At 42.5% G+C, this 11,511-nt stretch overlaps 1 protein-coding gene across 8 annotated transcripts in view; it reads left to right on the top strand.

The window, feature by feature from the left end:
• Positions 1-11,511, top strand: part of NADK (NAD kinase) — a 54,435-nt gene that overhangs the window by 33,868 nt on the left and 9,056 nt on the right. For 6 of the 8 annotated variants that reach the window (XM_042480270.1, XM_042480268.1, XM_042480269.1 and 3 more), the window contains 7 exons: positions 1,250-1,358; positions 1,734-1,819; positions 2,455-2,557; positions 3,075-3,229; positions 4,319-4,418; positions 4,834-4,991; positions 5,993-6,075. In XM_042480270.1, the coding sequence (XP_042336204.1) occupies positions 1,250-1,358; positions 1,734-1,819; positions 2,455-2,557; positions 3,075-3,229; positions 4,319-4,418; positions 4,834-4,991; positions 5,993-6,075 (794 nt within the window). Of the gene's footprint in view, positions 1-1,249; positions 1,359-1,733; positions 1,820-2,454; positions 2,558-3,074; positions 3,230-4,318; positions 4,419-4,833; positions 4,992-5,992; positions 6,076-7,133; positions 11,363-11,511 lie in introns of those variants that run through there. The other 2 variants (XM_042480272.1, XM_042480271.1) reach the window with 1 other exon arrangement.

Genomic DNA, 11,511 nt, shown 5'->3' with positions numbered 1-11,511 from the left:
TTGGAGGTATGCTGTTTATATGACACATGCATCTCAAGAGGCCAGAAGTTGCACTCCAGTGCTAAGGATTGTAGCACGGCTTTGGCGCGGTTTTTGGACTCTTAGGACACATGCATCATTTAAACAGCATACATCCAAAGTGACCCGAAGTAGCTTTATTTTGGCCTGTCTGTTCGGGGCCTAAGTTAACAATCGTAACATCCAGCAGACATCCTGCCTGAAGGATTTTTGCCACTCATTCTAGATCAGTCTCGTCCGACCTGCTGCTTTGCCGTTTGCTGTTGCTTTCTAGATATTTTAGGCTCCAGCTCTCATCAGCCCCTGCCAGTATAACCAATGGAAGGGATGATGAAACTGGAATCTAAAACGTCAAGAGTACAGAGGAGTAACTCTGTTCTAGCAAATACTGGGTAGGTGGGCCACTGGTTTGATTCAGTATATAGTAGCTGCCTAGGTTGCAGAAGGAGAAATAACACCTGTAGCCCAGTGATAAAATGTCCTAGGTCTCATCATCTTCCTGTCATTCCAGTTGAAACACTGCCTTTCCACCCAAATGCCTCTGCATGACTCTTAAGTTATCTCCCTCTCCCCCTGCCCCTCTCCTTTGTTTCACAACAGACTAGCCTTGTTCTTCAACAGATGGGACACTATCACTGCAGAAGTGTGGGTTCTCTGTGTAATTTGACAAGGGTATTCCATAGAATTTGAGGAACTGCTTGCAGCAAGTCATAAAACTCATGAAGAAAAAAAGCAGATTGCCTACCTAAACCCATACTTCTTTCAGTGGCCATCTGTGCCCTCACACAACCCACCTTCTTCATGCTGCCCCTTTACTCCAAGCCTACCATTTGGCAGACCTGGAACTGGGAATAGGTGGGAGCACACAGCTTATATCATGTAAACATAGCTCTAGCAGCTTTTGAGGATCTCCATGCAGGCACAGAATGTGTGTGTTCAAATATGTGTGAGTGTATAGATGACCTCTCGATAAGCCATAGTCAGGTAGAGACTCTACTCATCTTAGATGCTGGCTGACTCAATTGCCTTGTGAGACAGTAGAATGGCTACAGTGTTTTGGTGAGACTTGCATATGCTTTTCCTTAACATGGAAGAGCTGTGAAACGTTTTTACTGTTGAGGCAGATAAGGTTGGCTTGGGATTGCATGTTGCTTCCAGAAGGACATCCTTGGCTCTCCCTGCCTCCAATATAATGATATTTTTAAATGTTTTGCTGTCTTTCCCCCTTCAGGTGAACAACATGATTGTTTATGTAGAGAAAAAAGTGCTGGAAGACCCGGCCATCATGAATGATGATAGTTTTGGACCAGTGAAGAAAAAATTTTGCTCTTTCAGTGAAGGTAATTCTCACTTTTATGTCTACATCCCTCTTTTAAGAGAGAACCCCATCAGGGCAGAGCGAAATGGGACCCTTTGCTGTGCCTTGGAAGGACATCCACCCCTTTAATTCCAGATCAGTGAATACAGACTCTTGTTGCTGAGTTTAGGGGTATAGGAATTTCGCACACATTTGAATGTCCTTTTCCTTTGTAAATGTTATATTCTGACTTAATCACAAGAGAAGAGGAATGACTAGAATTGGAAGAGATAGTGTTAATAGGACATGGTCACAACGGTGGAAAGCCTTTGCAGTACTGTTTGTATCACTCTGTTTCAGCCCATTAAATTGATAGGATTGCAATTAAAAGGTAACAAATGGTTTTTTCCTTCCTTAGACTATGATGATATCTCAAACCAGATAGACTTTATCATCTGCTTGGGAGGAGATGGGACCTTACTGTATGCTTCTTCACTTTTCCCGGTGAGTTTATAATCAGCACTGTTTCTTTGTCTACAATCTTCTTATTGTTAAGCGTACTTTGGAACACTCCTGATACCTGTGTGTGCTTCCATATTGCTACAACACAAAGAGTGGTTAGCTGCTGGCCCTGGATCCAAATCCAGCCTTCCTACAGTCTCAGTCAGGTCCTCTGAACTTCACCAGACCACTATGTCCCCTTAACATCTGTTTGTCCTTTTAGCAAGTAGGAATGGAGAGTGGAATGAAATCAGTATTAACACTTTCTGTAAAGTCAGGAAAATGGAAATTCGTCAATGGCAATAACCAAAATTATAATTAAGTTAATTAAGATAATTAATTTTGAGGACAGTCTGCAATTGGAGTGGAGAAGTGTCATAAGATATAAGTGTAACGTTAGTTGTGGGAGCTCTCAGGAAGTGTAACAATTACGTCGCTGTTTTTATGGAAGCTTAGTACCTTGATGGGATTCTGGTCTATCTTTGGTTTAGTTGCAAGGTTGCTTGAATTGGTATTGGTTACTCAGCTTGTACATTTTAGCACAGAATTGCTCTGTGTAATGTGCCTGGGCCATAATGCCAAGGTTAAGTTATTAAAATGGGTCCAATTTCTGAATATTGTTCTCTTCTTTCCAATAGGGGAGTGTGCCTCCAGTTATGGCTTTCCATTTGGGGTCCCTTGGATTTCTTACCCCCTTCAATTTTGAGAATTTTCAGTCCCAAGTCACTCAGGTTATAGAAGGTAAGCATTGTGTTAGTTGTTGTGTTCTTAGTTGTAGTTGGTGTTGGCTCTCACAAGCTTTTGCAGAAGTAACAGAACACAATCCACAGATAGGCAATACCCTTATTAAGACCAACAGCAATCCCACAGTAATATGAAAGCTTCTGTGGCCTCCAGGACTCTCCATCAGGTGAGGCAGTTAAAAAAAAATGCAGGGAGAAACATGGAAACATGGAAGCAACAAGCATAGCAATTAACTTATGACTGCATATCCCATCATTCAGTGGTGGTACCATATAATGTTGTAAGCAAGCAAAGCCAGTTTCCATTAACTATGGTGACCAAACCAGAATCTATTAACCATGGCAGGCAAGTTCAACGACGCAGTTCCTGACACATCATTTTATTGTGTCAAATGTATTTTTATTATACGTAAGCCACAGTGGTAAATAGTGTCCACTAAACTTGGAATTTGACCCAGTGGAGGCAGCTGCTATATTTCTGATTCCCTATTTCTCCCTCAAACCTACTCTTCTAGGCAATGCAGCACTTGTTCTCCGAAGCAGGCTTAAAGTGAAAGTTGTCAAGGAGCACAGGGAGACGAAAACAGTGATTCAGAACAGGATTGAAGAAAATGGAGTGATGCCTCCAAATCTGGAGAAAGAAATGTTCAAGCATGCTATTCAATATCAGGTAGGTGTGTGTTCAGATGCATTTGCTTTTCTTCCTCTTTTTGGACAAGAATGCATAATAGAATGATTTGTATGGAATAAGGGAAGGGAAGAGTTGCTTCTTTGTTCCACTCCTGAAATTACACTTATTCTGAATTGTTCTTATTACAGTTGTCCCTCCACATTTGCGTCTTTGACTTTTGTGGATTTGATCATTTGTGGTTTTGATTTATATGTTCTCTCTAGGAATCTCTAAGTTTCAGTTCTGCTGGAAGTTGACCACAGAGGTGTGCTAGAAAACCTAGACGCTCCTAAAGAAAACACTTCTCTAGGCATTTGTAGTTCCTCCAGCATCATTCTATGATCAGCTTCTGGCAGCTGTTGACCATAGAGTACCTAGACATTTCTAGAGAGGTGTTCTCTTATGGAAATAGAATAGTGCTTTTTATTTGTATTGTTTCCACATTTATGGGGGTCCTTCACCCCTAACCCCAGCAAATGTTCCGGGACAGCTGTATTTAGCTGGTATGTATTAGTGTTGAGACTCAAACTATATAAGGAGGGATCGTCCAAGTGTGGATCACGGGCTCTTGGTGCCCCAAAACATGGCCCCTAAAGCCTCTTAAAGCTTATAGTCTAAATACCCTAAAGGCACCAGACCCATCTGATCTTGGAAGCCAAGCAGGCTCAGACGTGGTTAGTACTTGAATGGGAGACCACCAAGGAATATCAGATGCTGTTGGCTATATTTCAGAGGAAGAAAGTGGCAATACCATCTCTGAGTATTCCTTGCCTAAACAAACTATTCATGGGTCGCCATAAGTCGACAGGTGACTTGAAAGTGTGCGTGCGCACAGACACACTGAGGGCTTTGGGGTGCTGGTACAGCCTAGCAGAGTTTACAGGATGAAAATGGCCCTCTGTATTTTGTGCACTTGCCCATTCCTGTATGAAAAAAGTGCGGCTGGTTTCTTCCCTATATTCTGCAGGTTGCTCACAAATGGTAAGATGTCTGATTATGTGAAGCAATACCTTTTAAAACAGAGCCATTCTGGCTACAGTTTTACATAAATGCATCCGATATTTAACTTAATTCTCTAATATATGACAGGTCCTGAATGAAGTTGTGGTGGACCGAGGTCCTTCATCCTACCTCTCGAATGTGGATGTCTTTCTAGATGGACATCTGATAACTACAGTGCAAGGAGACGGTAAGCCTATTCTCTCAGGTGCTCTCTGCTTTCTTAGTCAAGAGAGCTTGATACTTTCAGAAGAAAATTAAATTCCAGCTGGAAATGAGGCATGTAAACTGGAGAAAGGGAGTGGGCATTCATTTCTTTTTGAAACATTTGAATCTTCTCAGCTCAAAAACTGGTTCATTCATAAGGTAGACCTCTGTGCCTGATAACCCAACGAGCGAAGCTCAACTCACCAGCCATGCATTCTGGCCTGCTAGGAAATCTCTCCCTTCCCTCATTTTTTGAAGTTCAGACAGCAAAACCATGGAATTTATGCCCATCCAGTGGGTTGCAGATTGTTCAATCCTCTTGCAAGGGATTTCCCCCCTGCTGAGCCTAAAGCATAGAAAAAGCTGCAAATAAAAACAATGCTTCTTGTTTTGCTCAGGTGTCATTGTCTCCACTCCAACGGGTAGCACAGCATACGCAGCTGCAGCGGGTGCTTCCATGATCCACCCAAACGTTCCTGCGATTATGATCACCCCCATCTGCCCGCACTCGCTGTCCTTCCGGCCCATTGTTGTTCCTGCAGGAGTGGAACTGAAGGTGGGTGCTTCCTGAAAATTAGAGCCCTAAGATTTTCCGGGGAACACTTTCTCTCGGTCCCTCCACCATCACAGGCTCACTTGGTGAGGACACGAGAGGGACCCTTCTCGGTGGCTGCTCCTGCCCTCTGGAATGCCCTTCTACAAGAAGCAAGGCTGGCCCCTTCTTTGCTTGCCTTTTGTCGCCAGGCAAAAATGGCTCTGTTCAGGCAGGCTTTTAATGTCTAGTCATGGGGTGGGTTTTATATGGGATGGGTATTGTGATTTTGTTGTGGTTTTAATGTTTGTAATATTATATTGTTTTTAACTAATGTTACAATTGTTTTATGGCAATATATTTTTGGAATTGTTATTGTGAGTCACCTTGGGTCCCTTCAGGGAAAAAGGCAGGATAGAAATTAAATAATCAATCATTCAATCAATCAATCACTTGTAGTGCTACCCCACTCTTAAAGTAGAAGGAGGCACACATAAAGTTGTTTTGTACTGAGCATAAAGTTCTATTCCCCCCTCCTCTGGCACATCTTAAATGTTAATAATGTCCCCAAATGTGCAGATCCCAAAGTTAAAGTCACCACCAAGAAAGCCAGTTATACCGTACATTAATGATAAACTCATTTAGGTAATCCCAGTTGTACTTTGGCAATTTTGCTACATTGCTGTATATTCATTGCAAACTTGGCAGCAAGGGAGACACTTTAATGATGAAGAACACAACAGTAGTCCTTGTTGGATCAAACTAAAGGTCTCTCCGGTACACCAATGTCTTTCCCACAGCAACCAAGCTTAGGACTTTAGGAAGTCCACCAGCAGGACTCAAACCCAATAGCACAATTTTCCTCTAGTTTCTCAGGAAATGATCTTTGGAGGAACATTGCCTTTGATACTGGAGGATAATATGTGACCACTGTAACTACTACCCATCATTACTCTGCCTGTTAGAGATGAATTCCTGCTTAAGTGTTGAGATCTTGGAAGTCATGTGCTTTTTTCTCTCCTCAGATCATGCTTTCTCCTGATGCCAGAAACACAGCATGGGTTTCATTTGATGGACGGAAGAGACAGGAAATCTGCCATGGGGACAGGTGAGGCTTTCTTTTCCTCCTTGACATTCTGGAAAGGTTTCAACGCTCACTTCAGCTGAAAAATATATCTGAAAGAGCAGTATTTTTGTGTCATTTTTAAAAATACATAAATTTCCAACTTTTTCAACAGTCTTTCAGACTTTACTGGGATGAAGAAATGGAACCCAGATTTGATCAAATAGTTCAGGAGCAGTCTTTGTTCTTGGTAGCTAGGAAGGGCAGGGAATAGACGAAAGAATTCCCACCCGCTTGCATTGCCTCTTTGTCTTATTTATTTCTAGCTGTTACAAAGGTCTGGGCACATATCAGGATCAGGCCAGCTTCTGCAACAGTTATAAGACATTACTGTAACTCTCCATCTCTCTCTCTTGACACATCTGTGTTTCTCTTATCCAGTTGTCTGCATTCTGTCACACTTTTGCTCAGCGTTTCCCTGCTTGCGGAGGATGGTGCAAGGTGCCTTGAGGGTACCAGGTTGGGAAAGGGGTTGGTTGAGGAACTATAGAGATAGCAATTTGCAGCATCTCCTCCCCCCCTTCTGCAGGATAAAATAAACGAATTGGCAGAGTTTGATAGTTTTGAAACTGTGTGCTGTTGCTTCTATTGAGTGGGTTGTGATGCCTCCCTCCTTCCCTCTCTCCCTTATGCTCTGCATGTAGGTTCCTACAGCAAATTTGCCTTCTGCCCATCACCTCTATCTCCTTTTACTGGACACAGACACAGATCCACACTCGCAGAATGCTTTTTTTTTTTTTGCATGCAAAATCTGTGCTTTCCCTCCAGGTTTTGTCCTTTCCCATGTACCTTATTTCAGCAGTCCTCAATATACAATAGGTACCTTCTATTAGTTCCAGGTTTTGTATGCATTCATGCACTGACACTGAAAGTGCAGTGGTTTGTTGATGCTCTCCAGTCCTTGCAATGAGTCCATGGTGGTGGTGGTGGTGGTGGGATCATAGAGAGCTTTTTAATAACCACACTTCCTTGGCTTTCAAGGGCCAGCCTGTTTCCTGTGTTGGATCTATACTAACTGAAGGCAGTTCTTCTCTTTCCAACAGTATCAGCATCACTACCTCATGTTACCCTCTCCCATCGATCTGTTTCCAAGACCCTGTCAGTGACTGGTTTGAAAGCCTGGCTGAGTGTTTGCATTGGAACGTTCGGAAGAAGCAAAATCACTTTGCTGTGGATGAGGAAGAAGAGTTTTGAATGCTGGTGCTAGTGGGGCACATGGGATGAGATGACAAATAGCACTATCCCTTATGTATAAAATGTATTTTTAAGCCTAAATCGACTGGGATTAAACCAATATGTTGTGCTATATATGTATATATATGTATATACATATACATGCATATATATAATTTTTTTAAAGAAGACAGCAGTGTACCTCATATCAGTCTGTTCTGCTGATGACCAGATATCATGTTATTTTTCTGTCCGTCGGGAATGCTTGAGTTGAGAGTAACTAGAGATGCAGTTTGTCGATCAAAGAAATGTTTGTAAATGTGCAATGTGTTTTCTGGGGAAGAAAAGTTTTGCAGAAGCCTTATTAAAATGGTTGGCGTTCCTTTGGACTTGTTCCCAACGTTGGCTAATCCCAGGGTCTCTTACCAGCCACGATTTTGGTGAGCTAAGCAAATGGTTGTTAAAATGGCACTTGTAAAATGTGCAGCTCTGCGCACTTAGAACAGCATCCTGTTAGCCAAGTGAGAAGGATCAGTGAGACTGCTCCTTCTTGTTTGTTTGTTCTCTTTGTCCTCGGTTTACGAAAAAAGGGTCTTCGCAGCTGCTGATTTTTCATTCCTGTGTTTCTCTGTGTTTTTACACTGTTGTCACTGATATATGTCTGTACTAAGTTCATTAGACCTCTTTGATGATGGTTGAAACAAGCAGACCTCTCTTCCCACTCCTCTACCCTAACATCAGGAAGAATAATCCAGACAAGCTTTTGACGCTCTTCCTTGAATATGACAGTAGTTGGAAGCATTTGGCTTCTCGCTGTGCATTTGAAGGACATGAGTGCGCTTTTGAGATTTGAAAACGCAGGCCAGTGTTGCACAAAAATGTACTCTGGGTACATCTGTTGAAGAAATGCTGCAATGAGTAATGTCAGATGTGTGCTGCAGCACTCCTGAGCTTGCTGCTGTGCACATTCTTTGCACTGGAGATGTCCCCAGGGAATTATGGGGAATTAAAGTTTCACCTGAGCATGAGAAACCTGTGGAATTGTTTTTTAAAAAGATGCTGTACATATGTACAGCAGTTTCTTTTCCCATATGTAGCCATTTCATTGTAATGGTTGGCTCTTAAGACGTTTGGGAGCATCTTTTAAAGTGGCAATGTGGGATTCCGAGTAGATGACTTGCGGGCTCAAAAGCATCCCTTGCAGCTCTCTGAGGCCAAGCCCTGCAGAAATATTTGGTGAGTGAGAGCTTCCAGGCCCATTCCAGGTGAAACTTTGCTTCTGTATACTTTTCCCATTTGCTCTGCTGCACAAGGAGGCATCGCATTGTGCCAGAATTGACCTGCGAGGCCGGTTCCATAATCGCTGCGCTTATATGAGCAAGCCAGAAGGTTTCACTCCAGAGTTCTTTGTCTTGTAATTCTGAAGCTCAGCTTGTATGTATGTACTTTTAAAACGAGGATGTCTTTCTGCATCATTCAAACTCGACACCAGAAGCAAGCACATAGCCATGATCCAGCCAGCAAGGAATGGCAGCTTGAGATGCCAGTCCCCCTGTTTAAAGAGGCTGGCTTGGCTTTTGTCTTCTGAACGCCTGAGCTTTACTAGCGCTGTTCGGGTGGGAAGACTCTAAATGCTCCTTAACTCAAGAATGAAGCCGGTGGCTCTGAAATGAGGGCTGTCCCCTGGTTAGTTTCTGACCAGGATATCAAAAGGATTGTTCAACTGGAAGACCAGGAGACATTCCTAGCATTTTTTCCTATGGTGCCTTCAACACACTGTGGTTTCTATCTCATAGGCGTACCTGTATTTTGAAATTGCACACTGCTTTTATGAAGATAAAAGGGGACTGTCAAGAAAACAGAGGCTGTTCTAAAAACCAATGTACTTTTTTCCTTCTAATCCCTGCCTTATCCCCGCAGTTGAAGGGTAAGATCCTCCTGCTCAGTTGAAACTCAGGTGAATCTGTGGCATCAAAAGGAAGCTTAATAGCACATCCTTGTTTTGAAGGATGAGTGGGATGTGCCTGCGTTTCCGTTCATAAAAGTGTTACCTCCTCCATTCATTAGAATGTGCATTTTACAACTGGTTTGTGCTTTTTCATTCTGCTGCAGGTGGTAGGTCCAGCCTTTTACATTTCCATTTATGTTCTTTGCTTCCCCTGCTCCTCCTCTTCTGCAAAAATCTTGAGACATTCTCAAGAATGGGGTAAGTTAGTGTGCCCCAAATAAGCTAAGCAGACGTCTGTCAGTGTGTCGTGGCTGGCGCTAACTTGACCCTATTTAACATGTAAAAATGTCTTTCCCCAAAGCATTCATTGAATGTGTGAATGCTTTTATTCCTCCACCATGTTCTTTCTCGTGTCTGTTTTGCACAGGACAGATTTTCAGCTTTCGGCAGTAGTGTCAGCTGCACTAAAGTATCTGTGTGTATGTAAGTTATGTGCTTGTGTAACAGCAAGTCTTGTGAATGTTTTGTGTGTTAGAACGGCGGGTTTGGACTTGCTGGATAGATTTTTAAAGTTGGTCTGAAAGAGCAAAGGATTGTGAATTGCTCCTCACCCCTCCTTCCCTCTCTTTGTAAGGAACTTCAAAAAGCTATTTTAGATACTTGTTTTCACTTGAATTGTATAATTTATGTTATCACCTTTTTTAAAAAGTCATGGGGTTTCTAGAAGGCACGGTATTCAGTTTTTGAATGCCTCCTTGAGCAGTAGTGATGGAGCATTGCTTTAGAACGGCTCTGTAAACATGCTCACAAATGTTACTAGCCTGAAAGAATCCTTACTAGTTCACTGTGGGCTCTCAGAGGAGAGGCAAGAGTTTCATTTGTCTGCTGGTCATTGAGCAATGGACTGCAACTCTGGGAACCAGGTTTGAATCCTTGCTTAGCCATGGAAATCCATTATGTGACCCTTGGGCAAGTCAAAGACTCTCAGCCCCAGAGGAAGGCAAAGGCGAACCTATCTGAACAAACCTTGCCAAGAAAAGCTCCTGTGATACGTTTGCCTTGGAGTCACTGTGTGTCACGAATGACATGAAAGCGCACAACAACAACAGGGATTTTTCTCCACTTACCAGCCTGCTAGGTTTTTATGCTGGGCACACACAGTCCTCCATCCTTCCTCCAATATCCTGCTCACTTCCAAGCAGTTTCCAGTTACCTCTGGTGACCAGGATAGCGCTTAAATGTAAGTTTGCTTCATTGCAAAATTAATGAAATAATGAAGAACAGGGTAAAAGGCTTTGCTAGTTAGTGTTCATATGAAGTACTTTGATGCAAGAAAGGATTAGTAGCAGAAGCAAAAACTCATTACAGATGAGATTACAAAATACGCCGAGCCTTCTTTAGGAGATTGAGTTTGTAGAACATGACCAAAGTAACCATAAAAATTCAGCACCTGTGCTAAAGAAACTACCAACGTTTTTCAATATACACACCTTGGTGCCGGAGCCAGAAATCCTTCCTTGCTCCAGTGTTTCACAATCACCATCCCCGTAATGCCAACACTACCAAGAAAAGCATCCAGCAAAATGGGTGGTAGGAAACAGGTGTGTAAAAAGGAGTTTCTTTCTCATATTGCAACTTTGTGCTGCAAAAGCCAGTAACAGAACCCTTCCAGCTATACAGAGAATACAAGAAAGGGGGCTGTTGTTACCTAAGGCTTTGTTACCTGAGCTATGATTGTGTTTCCCAGAAAGAACATATGATTGCACCTTGGTGTAAAGAGCTGTGTCCTACCAACCCAGTAAGTACCAGCTGCCCTTGGATGCTTTCAAAGCATCCCTGGCCTAGCAGCTATTTGCTTATCGTTATGTCCATTCCCAGCATCCTAAAATGTGGCAACAAAGGGAGATGCAGCAGAGAAGGGTTTGGGGTGTATGCTGGTGACAAGGAACTGGTTGGCCTGATATCCTCCAGAGGTCTAATTGTTAAACTTTGTTATCGTCAAACCTAATGTTAAACCCATATCCGGAATTCTGAACGTTGTAAAGAAAAAATGCCTAACATTTCATACTGTTAATGCTTTGAAAACTTGTAAAATATTGCTGAGAGCATACCTATTTTCCAGACCTTTTCAATAAATCTTTCTTTTCCAAAGATGGTGTTGCACTCTGTGCGTGTGTGTGAATGTACATTGGCCATCCTTGAAAAGGTTTGGTGGAATGAGGATGTGGCATCCAACTGTTGAATGTGCCAACGTTTTATAATACTTGACTATGCCATTGTCTTCTAATAATGTGTGAATT

The sequence above is a fragment of the Sceloporus undulatus genome, chromosome 7 (genome assembly GCF_019175285.1).
Source record: "Sceloporus undulatus isolate JIND9_A2432 ecotype Alabama chromosome 7, SceUnd_v1.1, whole genome shotgun sequence".
NCBI lineage: Eukaryota > Metazoa > Chordata > Lepidosauria > Squamata > Phrynosomatidae > Sceloporus > Sceloporus undulatus.
The sequence above is the reverse complement of the archived record's forward strand: the minus strand, read 5'-3'. Positions and strand labels throughout refer to the sequence as shown.